This window comes from Drosophila ananassae, chromosome 2L (genome assembly GCF_017639315.1).
Source record: "Drosophila ananassae strain 14024-0371.13 chromosome 2L, ASM1763931v2, whole genome shotgun sequence".
NCBI classification, from domain to species: Eukaryota; Metazoa; Arthropoda; class Insecta; order Diptera; family Drosophilidae; genus Drosophila; species Drosophila ananassae.
This window is the reverse complement of record NC_057927.1, coordinates 5,418,015-5,443,808: the sequence shown is the minus strand read 5'-3', so window position 1 is coordinate 5,443,808 and position 25,794 is coordinate 5,418,015. Positions and strand designations below refer to the sequence as shown.

Sequence of the window (25,794 nt, the reverse complement as noted above, 5' to 3'; positions counted from 1 at the left end):
TGCATTTGCAATTGAACCCAGATTAAGGTAATACATACATGTACATGCGAATTTCATTAAAAATTAGTTGCGTAAGTTTATTTTTACATGGAATGCAGTTAAACTTTTTGCCCCCACCGGCGCGGCGCCCTGGCTGACAGGTGGGGGCCCCCTTAACCCAAAACTACAGATGGTGTATTGCATTACGATCGAGCGTTGAAATCATTTCATGGGGTTCTCGACAAATATCATTGAACAAATTGCATTTAAAGGTATAAAGAAACGCTGAACAAATATACAAAATGGGAAACAAAATACTATTAATTAATTTGTGCTAGGTAATTTCTCGTTTGATTCTCTCATTTCAATTGGTTTGTTCGTTTCGCATTGCCCTTTCTTAATCTGATTTGTTTTCACTAAAATTTGTCTTGCTAATTCGATATACATAATTTAAGCTTACGAGCTAGGTTCACATAGACTACCGATAGTTCTAGAATGCACTAACCTTAGCTTAGCGAAAAGTACAGCATAAATAATTACTTTACATTACGGTTATGGGCTTCCTTTAGCTTTAGGCTTTAACAATTATCGCTTTAATCAAATTTCGTTGGCTTAGTGTATCGATTAACTTCCGATCTTTTTCCGACAATTTACAGACATTGTTGAGAGGCCATTGAATAAATTAAGTGGGAGGGACATATGTATGGTCTGCTCTAAAGAAAATCCTGATTAATTGTTGCAAGTTCTATGCTAAATTTGACATACAATATTTTACTTCCTGTTTAGCTTCCGAATTTGTTATTCAATTTCAAGGGTAATTAAAAACAATTGATTTTCGATTCAATAAAAATTAGTAAAGCATTTTTCAAGCTGCTAGAGCACTTTCAACAACACAAACGCAAACACACAAATAAAATTGAACAGCTACCGATAATTTTCGAAAATTTCTCTCCAAAACGAAACACAAACATAAAAACGCGATCCCCGGGACCGGGGCGCTCTGCTATTTACAAACTAAACAAAGCCTTATGTGGTTAACTAGAGTTAGGATCTCTACTAGCTAGGAATTAAGTACACTCTTTAGGACTCCCTGGAGGGGCAGGATAAAGGTCTGGGGGTAGGGGTACTGGGATGGTGGATTAAACGAAGAACTAATGTTAATTAGAAATCACTTTGAAATTATTGCAGATATTAGTTTTGTTCAACTCGACAGCATTGTCTGTTCATCTGTGCAGCTTAGGGCTAAAATTATGCTAGGCTTACTAACTACCAGCTTTTCGAATACTGCTTAGAGAAAGAGGCTCATCATACTGAAGGGATCCCCGGGCACTCGCAAGGACCACAACTAATTGACATTCTAAAATGCCCCCACATCCAAATACCATGAATCTGATTAAAATCATATCAACATTGGATATTGATATGAATGCGCTTTGATATGCCTAAACATCACTTGCAAATGACATTAGAGTTTGCTAGATTCATGCTGTTTCGATGTGAAAGGATGTTTGTCGTCTGAGTGGCTGGAATTCCCCAAGAGCCAAGCTCAAGCCGGGTCTGGGAACGGTTGCGATTGCCCGCGGATCCATCTCCAGTATCATAAACCCAAACGGGCCGTAGGAATACAGCTCGTTTCTTAGCTTAACACGAATCAGTTGCAAACAAGAAACATCACTGGATGTTGGTTGATCGACGGGCGGCGGCAGGCGGGAAGCGATGGGCGGCAGGCGCAGGCAGGAGGCGTGGCATGGGCAGAAGGACAACCTCAGCAGCAGAACAAGTTGCAGCCGACAATGTCCGCCTTGAACTCCATCTGCAGCTCCGGGTCGGGCTCACAGTCCGACTCCAGCAACTGCTCCAGCCGCTGATCCTGGGCGGGATTATCCTGCTCCGGCTGCTGCGGCAGATGCTGCTGTTGCTGCTGCTGCTGCCTGATAATAACCTGAGATCAGAACTCCTGCGGATACTTGATGCAGTCGGGAGGAGCTTGTGAGCTGCCGGCTGTTGAGGCGAACAGGGAGTTCGGACCGCTGCCGGTGCCGTTGCTGCTGCCCCCATTGGGCACTCCCAGCCCAGATCCTCCTCCCGCCACTGCCACTGCCCCCGCACTGCCGTCCTGCGACTGGTAGCCGCTGGCCGCCGAGGCCGCCGCCGCCGTCTGATATGGTTCCTGATACAACTGATTGAGTCTCTAACCAGTACCCGAAAAGTGCCACGCGTCCTATGCGCTCAGGTGCGCGAACTGTGACGGATGGATATCGAACTGGTGGTAGGGGTGTCCGTAGGGACCCATGTGATACGGCACGATGTTCATCGAGGCCATCTTGTGTTCCTTCTTCCACTTCATGCGCCGGTTCTGGAACCAGATCTTGATCTGCCGCTCCGTGAGGCAGAGCGCGTGGGCGATCTCGATCCTGCGGCGGCGGGTCAGGTAGCGGTTGAAGTGGAACTCCTTCTCCAGCTCCAGGGTCTGGTAGCGGGTGTATGAGGTCCGTTGTCGTTTCGTCTCGCCATTGGCGTTCACAGTACCTGCAAGAAGGAAATAGGAATTCAAATTAGTAAAGTGCTCCCTTGGAGAGAAAATTTTTAATAAATCGGAGAATTACAATAAAAATTGATGTCTAGCCGTTATCATCTCACCATCGTTTCGGGGCCTGGTATCACCCCATTATTCTAATGCAGAAATATTATTGCTTTCTAAAAGGCGTTTCTAAGCAATCCTCGAACGTTCAAGTGGACAAAACTTGGCACCCCATCACTCCATTACTCCTCGGCACTGCCACCGCTCCAAGGCAGTTAATTTTCTCATTTATTTTGTGATTTTCTGCAACGTTGCGCATTTCATAAATATGACGTGTCAAACCGCCATTTGGAAGTACCCGAAAAAGTCGAAAACTTTGCATTGGGCTTTGCCACAAAAAAACTGGGAATGGGAGCTCCTGGCAAGGGAATCGCCCAGACAGATGTTTGTCGCTTGCCGAAACTATCTTCCAGGCACCCCGGTTGTATCTTTGTATCTGACTTCGCGGTAGATAATGACAATTTCCCGTTCCCTGCAGCTCGCCCCCGAAAACTTTTCTTATACTTTTCTTCTTCGCTTTTTTTCACGAGGGCGTTCAAAGCGCGTCGTTCGTAATGAGGGGGCGTGCTACGGCAAAGTAGACTTTTAAAAGCCATTTACCGTGGCGTGTTATTACGGCCAACTCAATTGGCCCGCCCGGTTTGTTTTTGGCTTTCCAATCCAATACCAGGCCATACGATACAAGCCAAAGAGTTGGGCTGAGGCCGTTCGGCAAATAGATATTGGATCTATGGTATTTATATCTGCGAAATGTGTGGCAGTCAGTCAATGTGATAGACGGCAACCGCTGACTTTATTTTTGGGGGACTGTTGTTGGTCCGCCCGGTTCCAAGTTCCACTGACTCTATATGGGTCATGTCCCATTTGCTAAATAGATTGGGGGCTTCAGTTTTATTAATGCCCAGAAACGTAACTATTATCATCGTACCCTTGACTATCGAAGTATTCGACTTTAAATATTTAAACAAAAACTATCTGCCCCACTCGAAATAGCGTCTATCTTTCTGCCCTATCCGCCCACTCACATTTCCGAAAGTTTTCCGCTGCCCTCGTGGTTTAGTTTTAAAATGTCGTCGATGTGACGTTGGCGGAAGATGTCAGGCCACATCAATCAGCGGCGAAAATCTAAATGGAATTTCTGATTAAAGTTGAAATTAATTACCGCTCATTTAATTAAGGCGAATTTGTGTGTGGCAAGCTCAAGTATCTATACACACTGCATGTGTGTCTGGGTGTGTGCGGGAAAGCGCCAACATCAAAAGCTCCTGCACTTCCCTGGCTGGCTGCCATCCTGAATGGGCTCAGACTAATGACCAAGTAAACAGCGGGCAGACAGTAACCAGACAACGGCCATCGGCTTCATCAGTCATGCGGATCAGGGTGAGATGGAGAGAGAGAGACGGGTGGAATGGCCAACTGTTGTGGCAACAAATTGAATTGCACTAATCCTGGCTCCGGCTCCGGCTCAGGCTCGGGCTCTTGACCCATTTCGTTCTGCCCCACTGCAGTTGGGCCATCAAATTTGATATTGCAACTAATATTTTTAGCTGGCCATTAGAGCGGGGGTTTCTGTTTCTTTTGGCTGAAAACTTTTCCCCGAAACTTGGCAGACAGCAAAGGGTCAGACTCCACTTCCGGACTGATGTATGATGTGCAGACATTTCTGAGTGCCTTTACTATTTGATAAGCTCGGATCATGACCTTGTCCAGGCCCCGACCAAATCAATATTTCCCGTGGCTAGGTTTTCCCTCCGGGGTCACAGACATCTTCATGTATCTTTTTTCTCAGAGTTTTTTATTTTCTCGGCAAATCAAGTGAGTGCCGGCTGCTGGCGAGGAGACAACAAAAGACATGCCGAGCACTTGCATTCCCATCGACCATTTACAATTGTCAAATGCCGCTGTCATATGTTGCAATTTGTTTACACCACTCAAGGGAGGTGCGAAGGGAGGCGGCTGCCAGAGCAACAGCATTGCGAAATGTATCTCTGGGATGCGTTTTGGGTATCTGCGAGATATTAGGGATGATCTTGCTTGAGCTGCTTTTCGCGAAATTATTAAAGAACTACACACCATGGCCTCTTAAATGGCTTCTCAGAATATTCCGGCTATCCCTTCTGGCAAGTTTATTTGCTTATTAATTGCTTATTATGTCTAAATCAGATCATCACTGGGGATCCTCTGCCTCCAAGGGAGATCTCCACTTCATAAGCATCTCATGATCACCAGCTAATTCCCACTCAGTTTTGGTTTGATTTCCGACTAAAGATCAGCACACATCCGCAACCCGTTGGGGCCTCAGCCAAGTGTCAACACTGCGGTCTCTGTTAGCCCTTCTCTTTAGACTTTTGAGTGTATTTTTTTTGGTTTTTTTTATATTTTGGTTAACTACATGCGAGTAAGTAGCGCAGAAGAAGCAGAGCAAAAGCCCCAATGAGTTGACAGGGCAGAGAATCAGCATAAGCATCTCAGCAACATCAGCCTCCTCATCCCACGGCACCTGGCATGTCATATCACTTGTGCTTATATCACTTGCCAGGCGGGGGGGGCAGCAAGAGGGCGTCGGGATGGGGCACGGGGCAACAGGGGCATGCCTCTTGACAGCGCCAATGAGCGAACATTCGAAGCGTTTTACAAGTTTGTTCCCATTTCCCTGCCACTGCCACTTCAATGGGATGGGATGGGATGGGATGCCAGTGCTCGGATCGGTCTGTATCTTTGTCTGTGTCTGGGCATTTATGAAATACTATATAGACATATTGGATTTTGCATCTACAAGCATATATCGTACACATATTTTCAAGACAGAACGCCCCAAGAATGAGGAATTTGCTAGTGTGGGTCTGTTGGTTTTGTGATATACCCTTTTTAAATCGCCCCCAAAGTAGGAGCATGTGATTTAGGAAGAGTATGTAGTCTTTGTACTAACCACTGTGCTGGCCATTTCATTTGCATTTCACTCAAGATGACGTCAAGTGTGCCGGGCTAAAAGAGCACTGGCTGACAGCCGCTTAACATATCAGTTGAAATTTGAAATTTTTCGGTGCATCCCATTTTGGCCTGCATGCAAAAATCTGATTCAGAATTTATTAGTGCAGCTCGCCGCTTCGATCTCCGTGTCAGCGGAATCGATTCTGCAATTCAAATCGGCCGGGCCATTGTCTGTCTGGCCCGCGGATGTTCGCTTGGATGTTACGTCTTGTGATTGACACGAGATTAGCATACTCGGACTCGGACTCGGACTCGCCTCGATCTTGGATGGCAGGTTCAAAGTTAAGCTGAAAACCTTTGGCGTAGGTCAGACACCAGTATCTTGTGACGGAGTTTAATTGTTTTCTGTTTGCTGCCTCGGCGGCGCAAATAGAAAAAACGCGACAAAAAGATACTTGCGGCTTGTCACAAACACTTGTAGTGGTCATTTGTCAACGGTCTGGCGTCTGGTCAGCAAGAAACACAACCAGAAAAAAAGAGTTGAAACGACGGAACATCGTCATCGTAATCAGCAACGTGTGCGGCACCAGAGAGACTCCACTCCATCCCAAGATCCCTGGAATGGGCGACTTCTACGCGGAGCAAAGGGGGCGCACGATCATCTGGCGGTACGAGTTTTGATCTTATCGGGAAAAAACAACTTTGAACTTGTTGCACTTTTACAGCGAAATGCTGCAACAAGCATGAGTCAGGTGATGTGAAATGAAAAGTCCATAAATCAACGCACTTCCGATGGCTACTTACTGGCACTGGCACTGGCCGGCGGCTAATGAGTCGTTTAACCGAAAATCATTATCAATGTCAGAATTCCAAGCGCGGATCATTATTCATCCGTAGCGAAAAATGTTTTGTCGCAAACTGAACTAATTAAATGTATATCAAGTGATTGGGGAATAGTGATGGGGCTGCCTGAAAACTAAAATTCCCTCAAATAAGTTTCGGATGCGAACACATTTCCAGAAATAAATCAGACAGAGAGCGAGAGGTGCCACGCTTGAGGTCTGCTGGAAGAAATAAATCTTGGGCCTTGAGAAACGATCGGATCGGATCGGGATATAGGATGGGATGGTATGGGACTCGGATTTTCGGGCTGGAGGAGTCAAAAGGGCCGCCACAGGGGTCGCCTGGGGGACATGTGCGCGCGGGTTAATTTCTTTCGGAAAAAGAAAATTAATCAAATATGCGGCCACAGTGCTATCTGAACGTGTATCTCCCTCTCTATCCATCTCGACGGTGCTGTCTCTGTCGCGGTGTGTGCTGCATTCCTTAGGTGATAAATGATGCTGTCGGGGGTTCTTTTCCGAAGTCTTTCCCCGGTGTGCCCGAGTGCCAGTGTGTCCATGTGTATTATTTTAGGGGGCATGCGACAAATGATGTGACATTTGTGATAATGAAAGTGTTACCATGGCCTCCACTCCCTCCCCCTTAACAGAACCATAACACGCGCTGGACAACAGGTGTTTTGGGGTCCATCGATGTCCGCAGACCATTAAAGCGCTATTAAATCGTAGTCACAACTACTGTCTGCCACTCGGCAGTCCGGGATTATTTGTCGCTCGCATCCCCTGAAAAGGAACGGGAAGTCCTCGAATCGAGCTTGATCATTAATCACGATTCAAATAAAGGAAGCGTTGCAGTCGCAGGATGGTGGTCAAATGGCAGGAATATTAAAAACACTTCAAGAAATGGGATGCAGCCAGAAATTGGCTGGAGGACCTGGAACTTTTCGAGTTATTTTGTTTTGTGGTGCGAATTGTGCGTGGCCTTGTCCCACCCCCCACTCTGGTGTGTTTTTTGGGCATTCGCGTGGTTGCCTTTTGCCTGGTTTCGTGAAAAATGGAAATTATGTCAAGAAGTAAATTGATTATTTCGCTTTAAAGCATTTTTCAATTTATATTCCGTGTTTCTTGTCAGCACGAACACATTCAGTTTCGTCAGTCCGACAGCCAACACAATGCTCTAAAACACTGAGCCCCGGACTTCGAGCTCCGAGCATTTTTTTCCCCACTTTTCTCCACTCGAGTGAAATGACATCATGTGGCACAAAGCTCTAATTCCCGACTTGGGGCAACAGCTGATGCGGTCCGCTGGCAAATTGAACGATCCCAGTCCCGAAGGTGTTGCGGGGGGTACAACCAGAGGGTTTCGGCGAACCCCTGGCCAGATGGAGTGGCATATGGTTTCCGGTTGCCCACAAATGAAAAGGAATTTACATAAAAAGAGATGAACTCCGGTCGAATAATCAAGAAATGTGTGAGTATTATAAACTAACTAACTTAGTGACTACCCAAGAAATAATATAAGATTTTTTTCGGTCTATCCTATTACCAAAACTTTAACCTTTGACTCTTTTAATGACTCTCTTATAAGCCAATCCTTTCATTTAATTTCCACTCCATGTTCCTTAAGCAAACCAATCATTCCAATTAAGTAGCCCCTGCCACTTTTTGAAATCAACCTGTTGATTGGACGCTCGGGTCTTAAGTGCTTTTCGGGGATTAAGTTAAGCAAACGCCCCCGGGAGACACGTGACGCCCCCGTCCAACCCCTGAACCTTTTCCTTTTCCATTTCCATTTCATTTTCCTCGGCCATAGACAATCAACCCTTGGAGAGCTTTCCGCGCGGAGGAGTTGGCCATAATTGTTTTCACTTCGAGAAACAGCACTCCATCCTTCAATCCTCCAATCCTCCGCTGGCATAATGAGCCGGATAACAAATTATGCCGCTTGTAGCTGCCGTGGCTGTTGGTATTGTGTTGAAAATATAATAAATGAATTATCTGCATAATTAATGAGCTTTTAATTTTTAATGGCGCGTCGCAGGCTCCCAGGGTCCCCAAATGAAAACCAAACAGGCAGCAGCGACAGACAGAAACTTACACGAGAGCTGACCGACGGACAGCGGTCAGATGCGGTTATCTGGCCAGGCGTATCTTTTAGATACAATTTTAATGTGACTTCTTGCAAATTATTTATGCGCGCATTTTCGCTCAGATAATTATCGTTTATCTCTGATTTAAAGAGTTCTCTCCCGGCCAGAAGATGCTGTGTGTGTATGTACGAAGAATACGCGGCGATAGGTGTGTGTTCATGTTCGAATCCAAAATGACTACCTCAGTTAATTATGGGGCTCCCGAGTAGGGAGCGAGCGTCGCGCATGCGCACATAAATTAGTCGGGTAGCTGCGGTGGAAACCAGTTTTTCGGTTTCCAGGCTGCTTCTGCTCACCCTCCACCTCCCCAGCCGTGTAAAGACCTTAAAAAGAGACTACCCCCATACCGGTTCTCGATACCCAGCACCGTTGCACCCATTTTTAATGAGTGTCCTGTCGTCTGCAGTTGAATGAACGCGCTACAAAATGCGGCATTGTCGTTGTCTGGCTTCTGGAGTTCTCGCTCATTTTCCGCAGGCCCCATGATTAACTGCCCGGGGTCTTTGACTGGCGCTGATGATGACCACAGGACCTGGTCCTGGACCAGGTTCAGTGTGGAGTCCCGGGTCCCGGGACCAGGTCCAGCCATCAGAATCAGCAATCAATCACGGGCACGTTGAAGAATGCTTTTTTTTTCGCGATTTTGATTTACTCTCGTCGCACTCATTGACTTTCCATTAATAATTTCCTTTGTAAATTGCATCCTGTGGCAATTGTTGTAATTGTGATGAATTCTTTATTAATGCAAAGTGCGGATGTCGGGGAGCAGAGACGGGGAGGGCTACTGTCAATGGCGTTAGGTTCAATTATCTTTCATATTTCTTACGCGGCGGAGGCTGGGCAATTCATTTGCGATCCATCAGATATGCGGCTGACAGCAATTTGCATTTGAATACAATATCCCCTCCCAGTTGGCATTTAATTCGCTAGTTGATGCGATTTTTATGATGCATTTAAATGCAGTTATCCGATTGACTGTGGGTTGCATAACCGCGACTCCAGCCCGAGATTAAATTGATGCATTCTAGTTAACCCAGGTCAACGGGGCCGAGATTAAGTGTTCTACATAAACCATTAGCCACTCCACTTGAAGGTCATTAATCAGGCAGAGCCAGAATATTCAAATTACGGCTAATAGAGCTGTACGGATTATATGAATTTTGGTCTTTAAGCTGCAAAGTTTCGCCATTCATTAAATGTGCGCCAAGATTCGAGAATCGAAAGGCTGCAGGCTGCACACTCTCCTCTACCGGTTTCGGGCGGACAAATACCTAGCTAATTAAATGGAAATAAAATACATAGTCGTTTTGGCCAAATTAACTTGAAATTTGCCTCGGAGAAATAATGAAAAAAGATGTATTTGTAAGCCTCGTTTTTAGAAAACAAAAGTATTCAACATGGCTGCCCGGGCAACATGTCAGAGGAGATGTGAACACGAGAAAAAACCCCATATGCGAAAAAAAAACGAAAAGCAACAAAAGCAACAAAATTAAAAGCCGAAGCAGCGACTCGGCTACGGAGGCTGAGGTGATGAAGATGGAGATGGTGATGGTGAAGTCAGGGTGCGGAACAAGTTTTCAAAACTTGCTACAAAGGTGTCTTTAAAAATCTTTTTATTTCGACTCGCTTCCCCCAGACCCCAGACCGCTCGCCCCCTTTTACTTTATTTTTTTATTTTTTTTTTGTGGCTGGCGAGCAATGTGCAAATTTGCTGTCGTCAGTGGGGAGCGACTTGCTGTAAGAGCCCGAAAGCTGAAAATGGAGCTGGAGCTCGGATCTGGGCCTGGGAGCTGGAAGCCACCGCCCGCCTTTTAATGAACCGCGAAGTGCAGCCAATGTATCTGTATCTCTGGTTGCACGCCGAGAAAAAATCATGAAAACCTATCATAAATTAATATCTAAAGTACTAAAGAGTGAGTTGTATTTTTTTCTCTGTGTCTCAGAGCCAATTGAAAGTAAGCCAGTCCGGCCAAAGAGTCAGAGTTGTCCTGGGCCCAAGGGCAGAACGTTGCCAACAAATTGCAATTGTTGCCATTGCATTGGAGCTGTCACTGCCAAAGGGAGACAATACACACACACACACACACACCACACTCTTGAAGACACACACGGCCACAGGGCAGACCTGCAGGTGACCCTTGAACCCTGGCGATTTTAGCACGCCATAAACAGGAAGAGAGCCCCAGTTCCCGGCGTGATAGAAAATATGGCCAGGAAAAGCGACGTGGAAGTGCCAGACATTTAAATCGAATTGGCTTCAGGTGGCATGTCGGGCAGCTTGGTTTTAATCTGCAAAATGTAAGCCAGTGCTGCACGTACTCGCAGACAGCAGATACATATGTATCTGCCAGATACACACTCACACACACAGCTAGCTGTACGGACCACGCGTGTAACTCAATTTTCATGGAGGAGGCGGTGCACACGTTGGGTTGAGGATACTCCGGAGTGGGCGGGGGCCACGTGGAGGTTGGGTAGGACTGAAGCTAAAGCTGGGGCTGTGGCTGGGACTGGGGCAGGGGCGGCCCAAAACCCCGGCTGTCTTGTGGGTTTGTCTACTCAACCAAATAGTTTTGCCGCCTGCATTAATAATTCACAATTTCATCTGGAATTGTATGCGATTTGTGATGGTTTTCGTTTAAGTTCGGTTTTGTTTGCCGCCCAGCTCCCAAGGTCTGCGGCTTCGACCAGGTTTCACTTTATCCTTAGCCTGTTGCCTGTACAGTGGGGATAGGATGAAGGAAAATTGGGAAAGTGGTTCCCAAATAAAACATTTTTACTAATCACTAGCTAAGTTAAGGGCTTGCGATTAATAATAATCTTAAATGAATATTTAAATCACCTTTTCAGTTTATATTTTAAGCATTTTTTCCCCATTTTTAAACCACTGTGCTTAGCAAGCTTATCGCCATTGCGTCATTTCATTTAAGTTAATGCGCAAAGAGATTAATATTCTATGCGTATCTCGGGGAAACTGACCAAGGAATAAAGGGGCAACCCGTAACTGGGTGAGAAGTGGATACTGGAGCTGTAACTAAATCTGGAGTCGGATGAGGGGCTTGGGGATCCGTGGCAATCTGCAGATGTGCGCCAATTTACGACTGAATTTGATAAATTCGCATTGCAGCGCTGCCGTGACACTCGGTTGGATTTATGGCCCGCACTTTTTCACCATTCAAATCGCAATTACTTTGCTTGATTCGCAATTTAATTTCCTCCCCTCTTCCATTTCACTCTCGGACCGATGCAGAGCGAAAAGCCGGAAAGCCAGTGCGTATCCGTCAGATACTGTTCAAGCATAAGCTCTCTAAACAATGGGGAAAGAGTAAACAATCTGGAAGTGCAGAGCAAGTGCATTAGAATGTCGTACCAGAGCGGAATGGCTCTTCCTGCTCCACCCCCAGCTCCAAGATATGAATATGTATCTAGATCTGTATCAGTAGCCATAGCTGCATCTGTATTTGTATCTGTATCTGTATCTGTATCTGCGGGCGATTCGCAAGCCGCTTGCATCTATCAGCGCTGGCACATCATCAGTCATTAGTGGCGCCATTGTTGGCTCTTTAAATATTGTTGTCTTTGTTCCGTATCGCTCCATTGTTAGTGTATCTTTCCGTTCGCTACCTCGCCTTCTGGGCGCTTTTATGCGCTTTTATTAACTTTGGCCAAAATGTGCCCGACCGCCACTTGAAGCCATCAATGGACCAGAGCGCTTCATAAACAACGAGCTCTCTGGGCCATCATTCATCTTTTTGTGAGTGTCGAGTTGAAGACGCTTTAAAAACGTTTCCTTCACCGGCTGATTTGGGCTATACGATGAGTGATATTTTTAAGGCAGACACTGTATATATAGAAGTGCACTACAGTTGACCTACAAACCGACCAAGATTATCCGGGGGGCGATATCTGGGCTGGGTCTAGCCGCCTAATGAGCAGCTAATTTCAATTATCAGAGGAGTACGCTGTCCCGTCTCAGGGCCCCTATCTTCTGGGCACTTGAAGCCGAATGAATTTCAATTCAAGCAGAGTGACGAGTTCGTTTAGCGTCCCCCGGGAATGAATGGGACGCGGAATTCATTAAGAACAATCACCAAGTAAAAGTTATTATGCGTTTCGTGTGCCAAAAAGTTACGCTTGGTGCGAAACAATTCGCCGGGCACTTCTGCTTTTTTTTTATGTTGTGGTACAGGATCCCATTAGCAGAGCCCCAGAATACCCCAGAGTTGGCTAATAATAGGCCCCGGCTTGGGACGGCTTGGGCCATCATCTTCGTCATCTTCGAGCTGGCGGAGCAGTGAAATAAATTTATGTTCTACTGCACTTTCAGCACCTTGCGTTTATGGCCCGGCATTTTGCATTCACCTCGCGCGGTGGGCATTATAAAAATCATTTTCGATGGGACCTTAGAACTCCGAGGTGCATCGAAGAGCACCGAAAAATAAAAATAATAACAATCATTATGATTAAACGTAGCTATTTGAAAAGTCGTGTTCCAAGTTAATGAAAATGTAATTGGGCAGCCCGGCATTCGGGCGCGTTTTCCTTCCTGGCTCTGGTCCTCTGGTCCTCCATTTCTGTGGACTTGTCTGCTGATATTTCTTGCCATGGGCGGGGCAGGCAGGGGGCAGGCGCAAAATCAGCATGGCGGCGGGAGCCGAAGCTGCAACAGCAGGTCCACCAGCAGACAGCGACACCCCAGAACCCGTAGAAGACCGTTCGCGAGATGCAGAGCCCAACCCCAGTCTCAGATGCACTTTAGAAAAATATAAAAAAAATCTCTTGATTCCTAAATTATTTTATGAAATTATATTTCAATCATAAGCTACACATTTCTATCGTTTTTTCCCAAATACTAATCTACTAAAAGTAGGGCCTGTAGTAACAACCTAGTCCTAAGAATTTCTCTGAGTGCATACACCTAAATTCTGTTGCCTTGCAGCGACCGTGGCGTATCTTGTATCTGGCATTCAACTCGTTTGCGAACTATTAATTTTGTGTAACATCCTGGCATCTGCGCCATCGAGTGGCCGGCCGAAGCCTTCGGGTTGAACGGCACGATCGGCAAAGGGAAACAAAGCTCTACATATTTGCAATTTAGATCTAGAAAATAGACTTTTAGCTGGCAGTGCTTTCTTCTGGTCAAGATATGTTCCCCTGTTTTCATATTTTAAGGACAGCTTCTGTTTCAAGAGCCTAGGTAAGGTACCATTTTTGGCACGTTATTTGGTAATTATGGGAATTATGTGCAATTTATGGCAATTTAATCTGCCAAACCAACATGCAAATCTGGAGTAATTATCCACTAAACAAAGACCAAGCTAGGGGCTTTGCTTTCGAGGCAAAATATAATAAACAGTCAAGAAACTGCATATATAAATAAATATCTCTAATTAGGGAGCGGCATGGTGCGCTTGAATAAAATATAAAAATGTATATAGTATGTACGGAAAGGAATATCAACAAATTGTCAATTTGTTTAGGGGAAAGTGGGAGAGGTCTAATAGGCATTTGACATTTCGTAAGTGCCGTCTGCCAGTCATCGGGCCACATCATCAGTAGGTAGTATCTGTGTATCTGTATCTGTATCTGATGGCTGCATCGTTTGATGATCTGCTTGGAGCCCTGCCAGCTTTGGTCTTGTCAATTAGAGAATGAATTTCGTTGAATGCCAAACAACTTCACAAGACTGCATGCGATATTAACTAAACATGCAGCTACACATTATGTTCGGGTGTGTGTATTGGCGGATACTTGATGCCAGCAGCTCTTTATTATTATTTTCTTTTTTTTGCTGAAGAGCCGAAGGAGCCCTCTTTGCGAAAAGTGTTTCGCAGAATTCAGATCGTTCTCGGCGCTCGCTGTTCGTCGCGAAGATGGCGTTTTGAGCTGGCGTTTTTTCTTTACATTTTAAAATGGTTGCCACAGTAACAACTTGACGTGATTGTATGCAATCAGCCTGGCTCCCTGCCACTCCCTCCCACCGATACCCCAACCCAACTCCTCCATCCCTCTCCTGAGCTGCTTCCCGCTTCATGAGCAACATGCACTCGAAATTTGCATAATTGTTAACATGATGTTGCTGTTGCCTTTGCTGCTGCTGCTGTTGCTGTTGCTGTTGACTGGACTTTAATCAGCGCCTGTTTCCGATGCTTCCCTCCAGATTACCCTTTATTATTGGCATTTGGCGCTGCTTGGCACCTGCAACAACGTTTTTTAATAGCGATTCTTAGTTCGAGAGCAATTATAAAAAGTCCAACACACGCTGAGACCACAGCCGGCTAAAAATGTCTAATAAAGACATTTGCAGTCGAAAATTGAGTTGTGTTCTGGGACGATAAGGTGTGCAGCTTAATGGCTAGCCGGGCTGTTGACTTTTGGGAGTGCTATTTAATCATAAAGCACCAACTTCAACAGTAGCTATTGTTTGAGCTATATTCGATAAAGATAAAAGCTATAATTATACTCTAAAGTACACACACATAGTCGCATAGATGGCTGCCTTTCACATTGCCCTCAACCGAATATGATTAAGAAAGTAATTAAATCTCGACGATGCATGAAAACTCAAGGAAAATGGCAATACCAGACAGGGATGCCAAGATGCCAGTGCTCTGTGAAGTGAGATACATAACTTATGCCAACAGTGTATCTCAGAGTGTGTCTTTTGTATGTGGAACCATTTCATTCATGTCTCTTCCAGGCGAAGTTCATGTTCTTCATTACTGCACCACATCCCGTCTTGCCCAGCCATCCTCCCTCTGCAATCAATTTGTTCCGAGCCTCCACTTGCTGCAATTTGCATAACAGATACTCGCTCTTGTTGTTATTGCCCCGGCTGCCATGAGTAACAGATACATAAATAATAACAATGTGCCCCATTGATTGGAACCGAGCAGAGAACGAGTTTCCCCCACACACACGCTGCCAAATCGAAATGGAAAATCAACCAGAGTTCCCTACCGCCGTCGCTAATCAATATGTATCCGTGAGGTTGCTGCTGACTTGTTGGCAGCTCGACTATTTATAAATTCAGCATTTCAGCGACTCTTTAATTGGCTGACATGTTGTGATTTTGGGTTGTCAAGTGCCACTCGACTAGTCGAGTAGGCAAATGCAAATATGGAAATGCAAATTGCAATTTTCCACATGGCAATTAACCTTTTCAGCGGCCAGTTCGCCAGTTTGCGAATTCTTCGAATGCCTTGCCCCGCCACCGGGTGGCACTTCAATGGGCTAATGAGCGCAGCGAAGCATTTGATTGATGGCTAAGAAGACTATGACTAAGTCGCCCCCCAAAAAAATAGTTCCCAGAACGCGAATCTAACGATTTATGTGTACAAAAATATTTAATTATTTTTTCTCTCAAATAATAAATAAACGAGTTGATGACCAACCAGGCAGCCAGCAAGTCAGAGATTGCAGCCAGGTAAGAGCGCGCAAATGTCAAGCTACTTGCAACCCAATTAATCTCCTCCAACCTGCCACCGATATGAAGTATCTCCCCAATAATTTGATTACGACGGATCCCAATTCTTTTCAATTCGTGAGCTGCCCTGTCAATGGGTCAGAAGAAAAAGGGAAGCCACTTGCAGGGCCCCTGGTCGAGGGGGTGGCAGAAAGAAAAATCTGTGTTCGCGTCAGAGACATGATGAAAAATCGTTCAACAATTTTTCGTTCACAATTTTCCAGCCCAACAAATTTCGGATGAAAATTTGTTCGGTTCAATTTAAATATAAACCGAGCGAGGTGCTGAGATTTATATCAAGCCACGGTATCTGTATCTTCGGCGGCTAAATTTGTATCTGTGTATCTGTATCTGTGAGTGTGCATCGGTATTATGAGTTATTGTGGGAGTCAGTCGGCCTTAGCTGCGGGATCGGATCGCCTCACGTTTGTTTACAATTTTCACGCGCTACGATTTTCGCGGTCGAGTTTTTCACGCAGCGCCGCTCCTCCAGCCACTCGCCCCCTCGGTAAATCTGGAGAAAAATCAGAGAGCGTAAGTGCGAGGGAAATGTTGTTATTGTTTATGTATTTTGACAAGATTCCCCGCGCGCACAGTTTGCCAGACAATTTGGTGCTAAGCACTTGGCACTACTCGCCCAGCAACTCAGTGCCGGCAGCAGTGCCGCTGTCCAATATTGCTGGCAAGTTGCAACATTGTGGCCCAAATGGGTGAGCCAAGTGTCTCACAGAAGTGGCAATGAATCCAGCCCCGGAGCTGAATGAGGTATCGATTGAGGTGAGTTTCGTGGAGCTAATCTGCAGAGGATGTTGATTTATGATGTTGGTTTCCAGCTAATTCTATCCCAAGAGCAGGGCCGGAAGACCAAGTCTTATTATTTGGCTTTTTTTCGATTCACTATTCTTCTTCTTAGTCCAAAATTGATTAATTTATTCGGCTACTTACTTTGTCCGAGATGCACTCGCTTCATCCAGGGATATATCTGCGGCGGATTCTTCTTGCCGTTTCCGCTGTTCTGGCTACTGCCCGCCTCGTTGCCGCTGTCGCTCTCCGAGTCGGAGTCCCCGCCGCCCGGACTGTGCATGGGGACGTTGACGTTGCCCGGACCACCTCCGCCGGGTCCGCCACTGTGGTTGTTGTTCAAGTTGGCGGCAGCAGCGGCTGCGGCCAAGCTGCCACCCAGGACGCCCTTGTTCAGCGACCGGGCCACGCTCTCCACCACCGAACTGGGCGACAGCTTCGGTGATATGTCCCGCGTGGACAGATCCTGCGGACTGGCCAGTGACTGGCTGTTGTTGTTGTTGCTGTTGGCATTGTTGTTGTTGTTGTTACTGGGAAGAGCTCCACCTCCGCCGCCGCCACTGCCTCCGCCCGGCGTGGAGGGATCATTGGCGTACTTGCAGCTTAGATTGGATTGCTGCTGTTGCTGCTGCTGCTGTTGCGGGTGTTGCTGCTGGGCGAGTTGTTGCTGCTGCACTGCCGCAGCTGCTGCGTGGGCGTGCTGCTGCTGTTGCTGTTGCTGCTGCTGCAGGAGCAGTCGCTGTGGCTGCAGTTGTGTGTAGTCCACCATATCGGGGTTTCCCTGTCCGCCGTAGGCCGCCTGATTCGCGTAGTGTGCCTGCGGAGTGTTCGGGTACAGATTCGGTGTGTAGGCAGCTGCTGCCGGGAAGTAGTCGTTAGCTCCCGGCGTGGTCGCTCCCGCGTTTCCCTGGCCACCGTTTGCCCCGCCACCGGACACTCCTCCACCTCCTCCGCCGCCACCGCCTCCACCGGCGCTCGAATTGCCCGCTCCTGGGTGATTCTGCTGCGGATTCATCTGCTGGGGATAGCAGGAGGCCAGCGAGTTGACGAACTGGTACGAGGACATCGCAAAGCAGTCGGGATCCATTGTGGGGCCAGATGTCCTATTTCTTTCGATGTGTAATCTGAGAAAGAGAGATGGAGGGACAGCTTTAGCATAAGAAGTACTTCAAACTATCTACAATAGGATTCAGGGGTTTCACAATAATTTAGTTATTAATTCTTACAAAGAAGCTCTCCAAAAGTTAAGATTCCATAAAATTAAGAAACAGAAAAAGAAAAAGAAAAGAGCAAAGAAGAATGAACTTTGCTTTCAGCAATGAGATCTGATTCACAGATTAGCAACATTGTATCGAAGAAGTTTCTTTGAAAGGGGATACTGCCTTTCCTACCACTTTTGTGGTGGTTCAGAAGACGTCTTTGGATACTGTAAGTTTTGAATCATATTTTAAAAAATACTTAAAGAAATATTACTTCAAGAAATAATCAGGATGACCCTTTTCCTTCGAGTATTACTTCGAAACAAGCCCTAAAAAATGAAGCCCAGACCACAGTACCTGACTACGGTTTCTTGATTGGTTCCTCCCTCGAATTTCTTACCCGCTGATAATTTCGCTGGCTCTCGCTTGGCTTCTACTTGGTTATTATTATTATTATTACTTTTAGAACGGTAAAGAGTCGGTGTTTTTTGTGCCTTCCGCTGGGAGAAAGAGCTGGGCCCGTCTAAGCATGCAATTTGAGCCCAGCCGGGGCCATCGGAGTGGATACTTGATATGTATAGGAACTTTTGGAACCGAGGAATGCCGAGGGACCGCCCACTCTTCTGGACACACTTGGCGAAAACTTCCTGCGGCTGCACTTGCTCGCAACTGGCAACTTGCAACTTGCAACTCCCCCCGATGTGTTGCCCCTTCGATTGTGCCATCTCAGATATTACAGTCTTGGGCATGTTTGTTCAATGGTGGAAAAACTTGTATTCTTCGCAGCGCAGATAGCAAACAAAAGCAATGACCGGGCCAACAGCCAACCAGCCCAGGACCGTCCCTCCCCCCGGAAAGGAGGCGCAACGGAGAGGTAAGGAGCTTCGAAACCGCCCGAGAGCCGAAAAAGTGCAAAAAGGCAAAATGGCAAAAGAGGCCAAGCGACCAAGCGGCCTCCGATGCACATGAACATGGCCGAAAAAAAGGAAAATATCGAAAAAAAGCTAAACAGCAAGAACACTGGCCAAAAACAATGCAACGAACTCTGCCCCCCCCCCCCTGGGTGCCCCGCGCTTGCCCTTTTTGTGTGGCTTGAAACCAATAATTTTGATTCAGTGGGCAATTTAACCCTTTAGCATGTTGGCCAAACGAAAGGAGCTCTCAACTCGGGCTTAAATTAAAACGCCGTACGCCGTACGCCGTACGCCGAACCTCCACTCGAAACTGGCCAAGAACCCAAGGAGCAAATGCTCAACTTTGGACAGAGATTTATTTGATGAGCACTGTTCCCGGGGAAATCACAAAAAAAGAAAAGAAAGAAATACAAATTAAAGGAAATATTGTAAACTTGGCTCAGTGTTCCCCCGTTGGCCACCTCCTCCTTCCCTTGATCGCTTACAATTATAGACTTTAAGGCAGTGGTAACGGTGCTTTGGAGGAAACCACTTCGATCTGGCAAACTGGCATCTGAGAATTATATAGTAGTCGTAGGCAAGCGCCCGTGTTTTAGCCAAACAAGGCCGGAATCTGCGAAATTATAGGATCAGCGTCTCAGGTTGACTTTGAACCTTTGACTGGCAGATATTTGAACAACCTAAGGTCGTATCGATTGAAAGCGTTGGAAATTGATTGGGTGAAAAACAGCAATTTATTTAAAAAGTAATAAGACCCAACAATGGCTGAGAAAATTTAGGAAGCAAATATGTAGATACTCACTTCTGCTGTTGACTTCCTGATCACTTAAGGGCAAATTAAAAATTCAAAATAAGTCGGGGAAGCCAGAGCCATAAATTAAACGAATTTTGAAAAGTGTTTCCAAATAGTTTGAGCTGGCGCTGAGGCGACAAGCGGTTCAATTGGTGTTAATTAAATCCATGAATAATAAAAACTTAAAGCCAATTTCGCTGGCAACAAAAGAGAAAAAGAGAGGGGGAGGACCAGACGTCGTCTTAGATTGGCGATCGTCGGCCCAGCTCATAAGAAAGCCATAAATTATGGCAATTCTTTCGGGGCCCGGCGACATTTTGGACTCGATCGGATCGCCGATCCGGGACGGGGACTGGGACTGACACTGGGTTTTCCTTTTGTTCGTCCCTCTATTATATAAACAATTTTAATATGCCTTCAAATGGGAGTGAAATTTATTTTTTGTCTCGATACTTAAACCGCAGAACGAATTTACTTTCCCCGGTGCCCCGGAGTTCTTTCTTCGGTCGCATTGCTACAGGTAAAATGGGAAATAAAAGAGGAGGGTCAGAGCCGGAGTGAGAGTAAATAAACAGCAATTGAGTTGCACATGCGTCTGGTGGTGCCATAAATCAATTTGGGGAAAATATTCCAGGGCGACAGCTGAAAAGGGTTTCCTTTTCGAACCTTATCCAAGATGTTACTTCTCAGAGGTCACAGAGTTTCACTTTTTCCTGCTAGGGGTTGGACATTCGAGCGATTAAGATGATTAACTTTTGCATAATCGATAATTGGCGAATTTGCATTTGTTTGTTATTTATTTTCGTAGTAAATCTTTATTTAATTTAACCTGAAGGCACTTCTTTTCTTTGTTAGTACCATCCGAAGCCTAGACCAACCGGTTTCTGAACGAAGCCGCCTTTCAGCTGTCTTCCATTTCTAAGCACTCCATCTTCGTCATCATCTGCGTCACCAGTCGAGGGGCCACCATCTTAATTATGAGACGAACAAAACCCCCAAAGCAGTTACTTCTCCTACGAATGTCGCCCGGCCGTTTGTCGTCACCATTACGGATTTTCGTTGCCAAACGAGCCCGGTTCATAAATCATAATTTTTAATATTTGTTGTCAACATGGGCGTAGCCTGTGTGCATGTAAACACGCCGCTCTAGAACCTCAATCTGCGGTACGCACGCTCACAACTCCCTCAAAAAAAAAATAAAATGAAAATGAAAGGAAACAAAGTCACAAAAACATAAATAAAAGGTATTTGCGCACGCGCAGTCACACTCATTGGCAAACTCCGGCTGCCATCTCTGTTGCTCCATCACAGGGAGGGCCACAGACCGAGTGCGGACCCATTAAAAAGTCATAAAAATTTGTAAGCACCTCATAAAAATAGTCATAAATATTATTCCTCTTCATCTTTTTGTGTCTTTTTTGTGGGCAGGCGTCTCTTTCCCTCCAAAGGCAACCCTCGTCACAGTTGTTGTTTGCGGTTTGTTTGTTTGTTTGTCATGGCTCTCATAATTTTTATGAGTCCTCAATTGTTTTCCCAGCCCAAGCCAATCATCGATCCCGATCCTCCCAGACAGCAGCAGCCATTTGCGGCTCAGTTTGTCATCTCATCTTGGCCGTGATAATTTACGATCTGTTATGTAATGGCCGGGGAGGTCTTGCTTCTGGTCAAGGACATCTTAATTGTAGAATGTTTCATGGTTAGAGCTACTGTGCAACAAGGATGATCCTGTTTCAACTGATAGGGATTTCAAAATGATGTCTAAATTAGGTTCCTTTCAAGGAGTATTTCATTGTACAAATAACCATTAATAATAATAATTAATAATTAAGTTGCACATGAATCTATTAGTCGAGTTGAAGGGTATAATTTATAATTTTGTTTAAACTATCAACTATCTGCAGAAAAATCTCATAAATAAATTAAAAATGCTTGCATGTGAAGCTTCATTTTTCCGCATTTGGAATTTTTTCGGTGGTCGTTATTCTGGCAATTATTGTATTCTGGTATTATTGTGTCTGCCGTTTTTTTGAGCCAATAGATCAACGACTTTAGCACAAATTTGTAGCTTGCGTGTTTGCGATTTTGATTTATAAATATGAACAAGTAGAGTTGATATGTCAAGGGGAGAGTGGCGCGAATGGCGACGGGGCTGGGAGGATATGATGAATGTCCCCGCCAGGCGCAGGCCAAATGCGAAATGATGACGGGCATAAATTACTATGGCGCTGCAGAAGACACTCGAACTTCGGACTTGCCCACTCCCCGGCCTTTTCTGGAGGGAACTGTCTCTGTGTTGTGCCCACATTATGCAATCGGGGCTACCAGCTCTTTGATCTTGGCCCACCCTCGGCGATCTAGGCAAATGAAAGTGACCTACATCAAGTGGAATTTCTTCCACTTACTGCACATATGCGGATGCGAAGCCATGCCGGGATGTAAGGGACTCTACTCGACTCAGGAGCATCGTCGTCAGTCAGTCGGTCATTGGCGAAGTCATTCCCTGAAGTTCCAGACCACTGCGCCTGACTACTTCAGCTCGAAGCGAGTGGGTTTCGTCTTTTTATTTTTACATAATTTCAGTTTCGGCCTGCAGTCGCCCCATGGCGTCTTGGCCAGCGTGAGTTCGCTCCCCGGACCGGGCCGGGCCAAGCCTATGCTACATGGTCGGTTTCTTCATCCCTACGTTATTTTTTCCATACCTATGGCCGAGTACATAGGGTTATGTGCCTGGATTAACCTCTCGTCTATATGCGCTGCTTGTTAGGCATTTTTCATTCGCTGTGACATTTCGCCTTTGTGCCTCTTAATTATTTCAAAAGCGGCTGCATTTCGTTTTAATGAAGTGAAAATTCCTTGCGTTGATACCGCACACGCAATCCAATGAAAAATTACCAAAACACACAACGAAACTCAAGAACAATGGCCAAATATAAGAAAATATACATAGTGGATTTTGGGTTTGGCTTTTGGGCAATTCGACCTTCTTTTATTGATTTATCAAGACGAATATATTTACATTTGTTCGGAGGGCTATCAAGGAAACCACGGCAGACTCTTAAGTCTATTTAAGGTATTAGTACCTTAGTTATGTACATATGAAGTTGGTTTTCTTAATTTCAAAATCTACTGAAGAATAGATTTGAGTAAAATATTTAAGATAGTTTAGGATGAAGTACTTTCGAAATTTTTAAAATTTATTGATATCTATTATACCCCATAAAGTATACATACATTTAAGGACTAATACTTTTTGAAATATCACCATATATTTTATTCAAAAACTAACTCACAACAATATCCAATTTTTGTACTTTATGTAAGTTATAGGCTTCGCAATTGTAATATTACTTATATTTCCTTTAAATTCAAAAACACTTTTCGAAAACCACAAAAAAATAAAAAGAAAAAACTAAAACCAAACAAAATCCTTTCTCAGACCGACTCGACTATTATTTTTTCTTCCACTAAACAAGTTACTCACAATTTTAGTTAGCCGACGGCGTTTGGCATTCACCTCCTGGCAAGTGAGTTCGTTTGAGTTCGAATTATTCGAATTATTCGACTGGTCACAGCACAATCACAAATTTCACTTGTGCCGGCAGCTTGGTATTCATCCGACTGCGAAAATCGTTAGGCGGCCAAATTGTAATGACCTCTGGGCAATCACAATGGCAAAATCTATGCAACCAGCCGGATATCTGAAGAGTTAATCCGCTGGCATCCTGCTGGCAAATGGGTTTGGCTTTTACCTTTTACCTGCACTTGACCCAAATGACCCAAAAGGCTAGTGTTTTGGATGGACTTTAGCGGTAATTGGCCGCAAAGGGCTAAGTGACAGATTTGGACGGCTTTTCAAATGTTGCACACAGGAACACAAACACTCGGGACACTAACTCGGCACACAATTTGTCACACTGGGCAGATGCAGCAGCGATCGCGATAAGTATCTGCGGGATGGCTGAGAAAGTATCTTCGCGAATTTCACGCCGAATTTATGACTGTCCATCAAGGCGAGTATCGATGCAAGTACTTTGCTGTCCATCCATCGTTCGCTGTTATCGCACCAGTATCTCAGTATCTTTGTATCTGTATCTTTGTATCTACGCGGTCAGCTGTGTGGCGGATTGTTTGATTTGAGTTTCGGTTGCTCAGTGTTTTTTGTTTTTTATTCCGGTGTATCCGCGGATACGTGCTCGATGCGCCAATGTCTCACTTTGACTGCTCGGGCATAATTCAAATATCTGAGCATCAATAAAAAACACACTCACTCGCCCCGCTGCCTCACTCACTCACACACACTCGCGCAGCCCCCTCCATCCCCTCCCCAACCCCTTGGCCCATTACCCCCCACCCTTACCCATCCCAGCCTACCCCGGCTCCCTAGCCTCTTGTCCAATTGTATCTGCGAGTACGAGCAAGTAGGGCTATATGTCGAAGACCAAGTGCAGTGTTCGCGTAAAAAGAGGAAAACGAGAAAATTCGAAGTGTGCGAGTGAGATAGCTGGGTGTGCGCCACCGTTTGCCCCATCTCACTCGCACCCGCTGCCACAGCCCCACGGGCTACCTTTGTGGGCGCGAAGAACGTTTTGGTATCAACCGCCAAACCAGAAATTCGTAGCCACAAATTGTATCTCACGGATACCCAGGCCCGTGTGCGTGTGAGTTCGAAAGAGTGCCACTTCGAAAGATGGTCCTCTCATTTCGAACAAGTTCTTATTGCTCTCAAACACACACACACTGTCTGTGTGTCCCCGTGTCCGTGTCAGATCGCTTGCCGCGAGTTCGAAATTCGAAATCGACAAGCTCAAAATTCTTATTGCTCTCACCGACACTGTCCGTGTGAGATCGATGCCATGGGAGACAAAATCATAAACATTCGAACTCCGAACTTTTGGCCATCACAAAGCAGTTTTGGCCTAGAGCTCCCAAAGCGGAATTCCTGGGACTTGTCCGGAGTCATTCAAAACAGGAAAAGTTATGTGAGTGCTTAGGGGTCTTAGGATATTTGAACCTGGATATTTAAAAAGAATTTTTGGAGGGTTTTCTTAAAGTTTTATAGTCTAAGCTTTAAAGAAACAAATATGTTTCGTAAAAAGACGATTTTTTTAAATTCAAAAAACATAAATAATGGATTTAAACTTATAGAGAAAGAGCTTTAGACAAAAATATGCTATTCAAAAGTAAACAAAATTATAATCCTATATATCGCCAATATTTATTTATACATTTTTAAGCCAAAAAATGTTCAATCTTTAAAAAAGTATAAGGAATTTCTTTCTTTTTTATTTTAAACACCAATTTCCTATTGCATATTTATAATTTCTTAAAAAAACTTCAAAGATATTAAGGTCCCTTCAGAAATATATTGCTTAGTCTTACCTTTAAATTTATGATTTTTGAAATCCAATCGCAGGGATGCGAATAAGGTTTTTGATCAATCAGTTTGTATTTAACAACACTTCACTGAAATTATTTGTGTATTTCCATAGATTGTATTTGCTTTAAAAAGCGCACTTTCAAATTATTCCAAGTTAGTAAGCACTGTTAAATTTTTGTGGGGAAAACTTAATCCTCTCCTATGCAGAGGAGCTAGTGGGTATCGTATCCGCTATGAGGAGACCATTGCACCTTGCCGACGCCAAAAAGCTTGCCATGGAGCGACAACTTCGCGGTTGCGAACACGTATCTGTATCTTTTTGAGGAGCGATGCGATTTGCGAAGAGACCGAGCGCGCAGCTTGGCGACTGAAGTGCGCCACGTTCGATTCACGTTTGAGCCAAGAAGCGAGCCACAGTCGCACCACCGTCCGTCCCTGGGACTCTCTATGCCTGTGTGCGTTTCGAACTCAGTAAATCATCCGGATGCCGGGCTGTGAGTGGAAGCAGGATGCCCTGCGGCGCGCATGTTCGAAAAGGTGGCTATCTCGCTCCGACTCCCAGTTGACTCCGCCCCGTGCCTTGATTTATGCGTCGAGGGTGCCACGGCAACCGGCCTATGGCGCTCGAGCTCCACGCTCAGCCGGAAAATCGGGGAAAACCCCACCGCAGCTGGAAAAAAGCGAGAAAAAACAGGTAGTTGGTCGCCACTCCAGGGAGCAGCGGTGCGCTGGTTCGTTCTGCTCCCCCGGTTCACGCTCCAG

The 25,794-nt window shown here is 45.4% G+C and overlaps 1 protein-coding gene across 1 annotated transcript; it reads right to left on the bottom strand.

The window, feature by feature from the left end:
* Positions 1 to 51: 51 nt before the first annotated feature.
* On the bottom strand, positions 52 to 25,476 carry LOC6500573 (homeotic protein Sex combs reduced). The gene is given in 3 exon segments (XM_001953468.4): positions 52 to 2,508; positions 16,894 to 17,873; positions 25,035 to 25,476. Coding segments are annotated over 2 exon segments (1,707 nt in total). The 5' UTR covers positions 17,837 to 17,873; positions 25,035 to 25,476; the 3' UTR covers positions 52 to 1,744.
* Between the last annotated feature and the right edge of the window lie 318 nt (positions 25,477 to 25,794).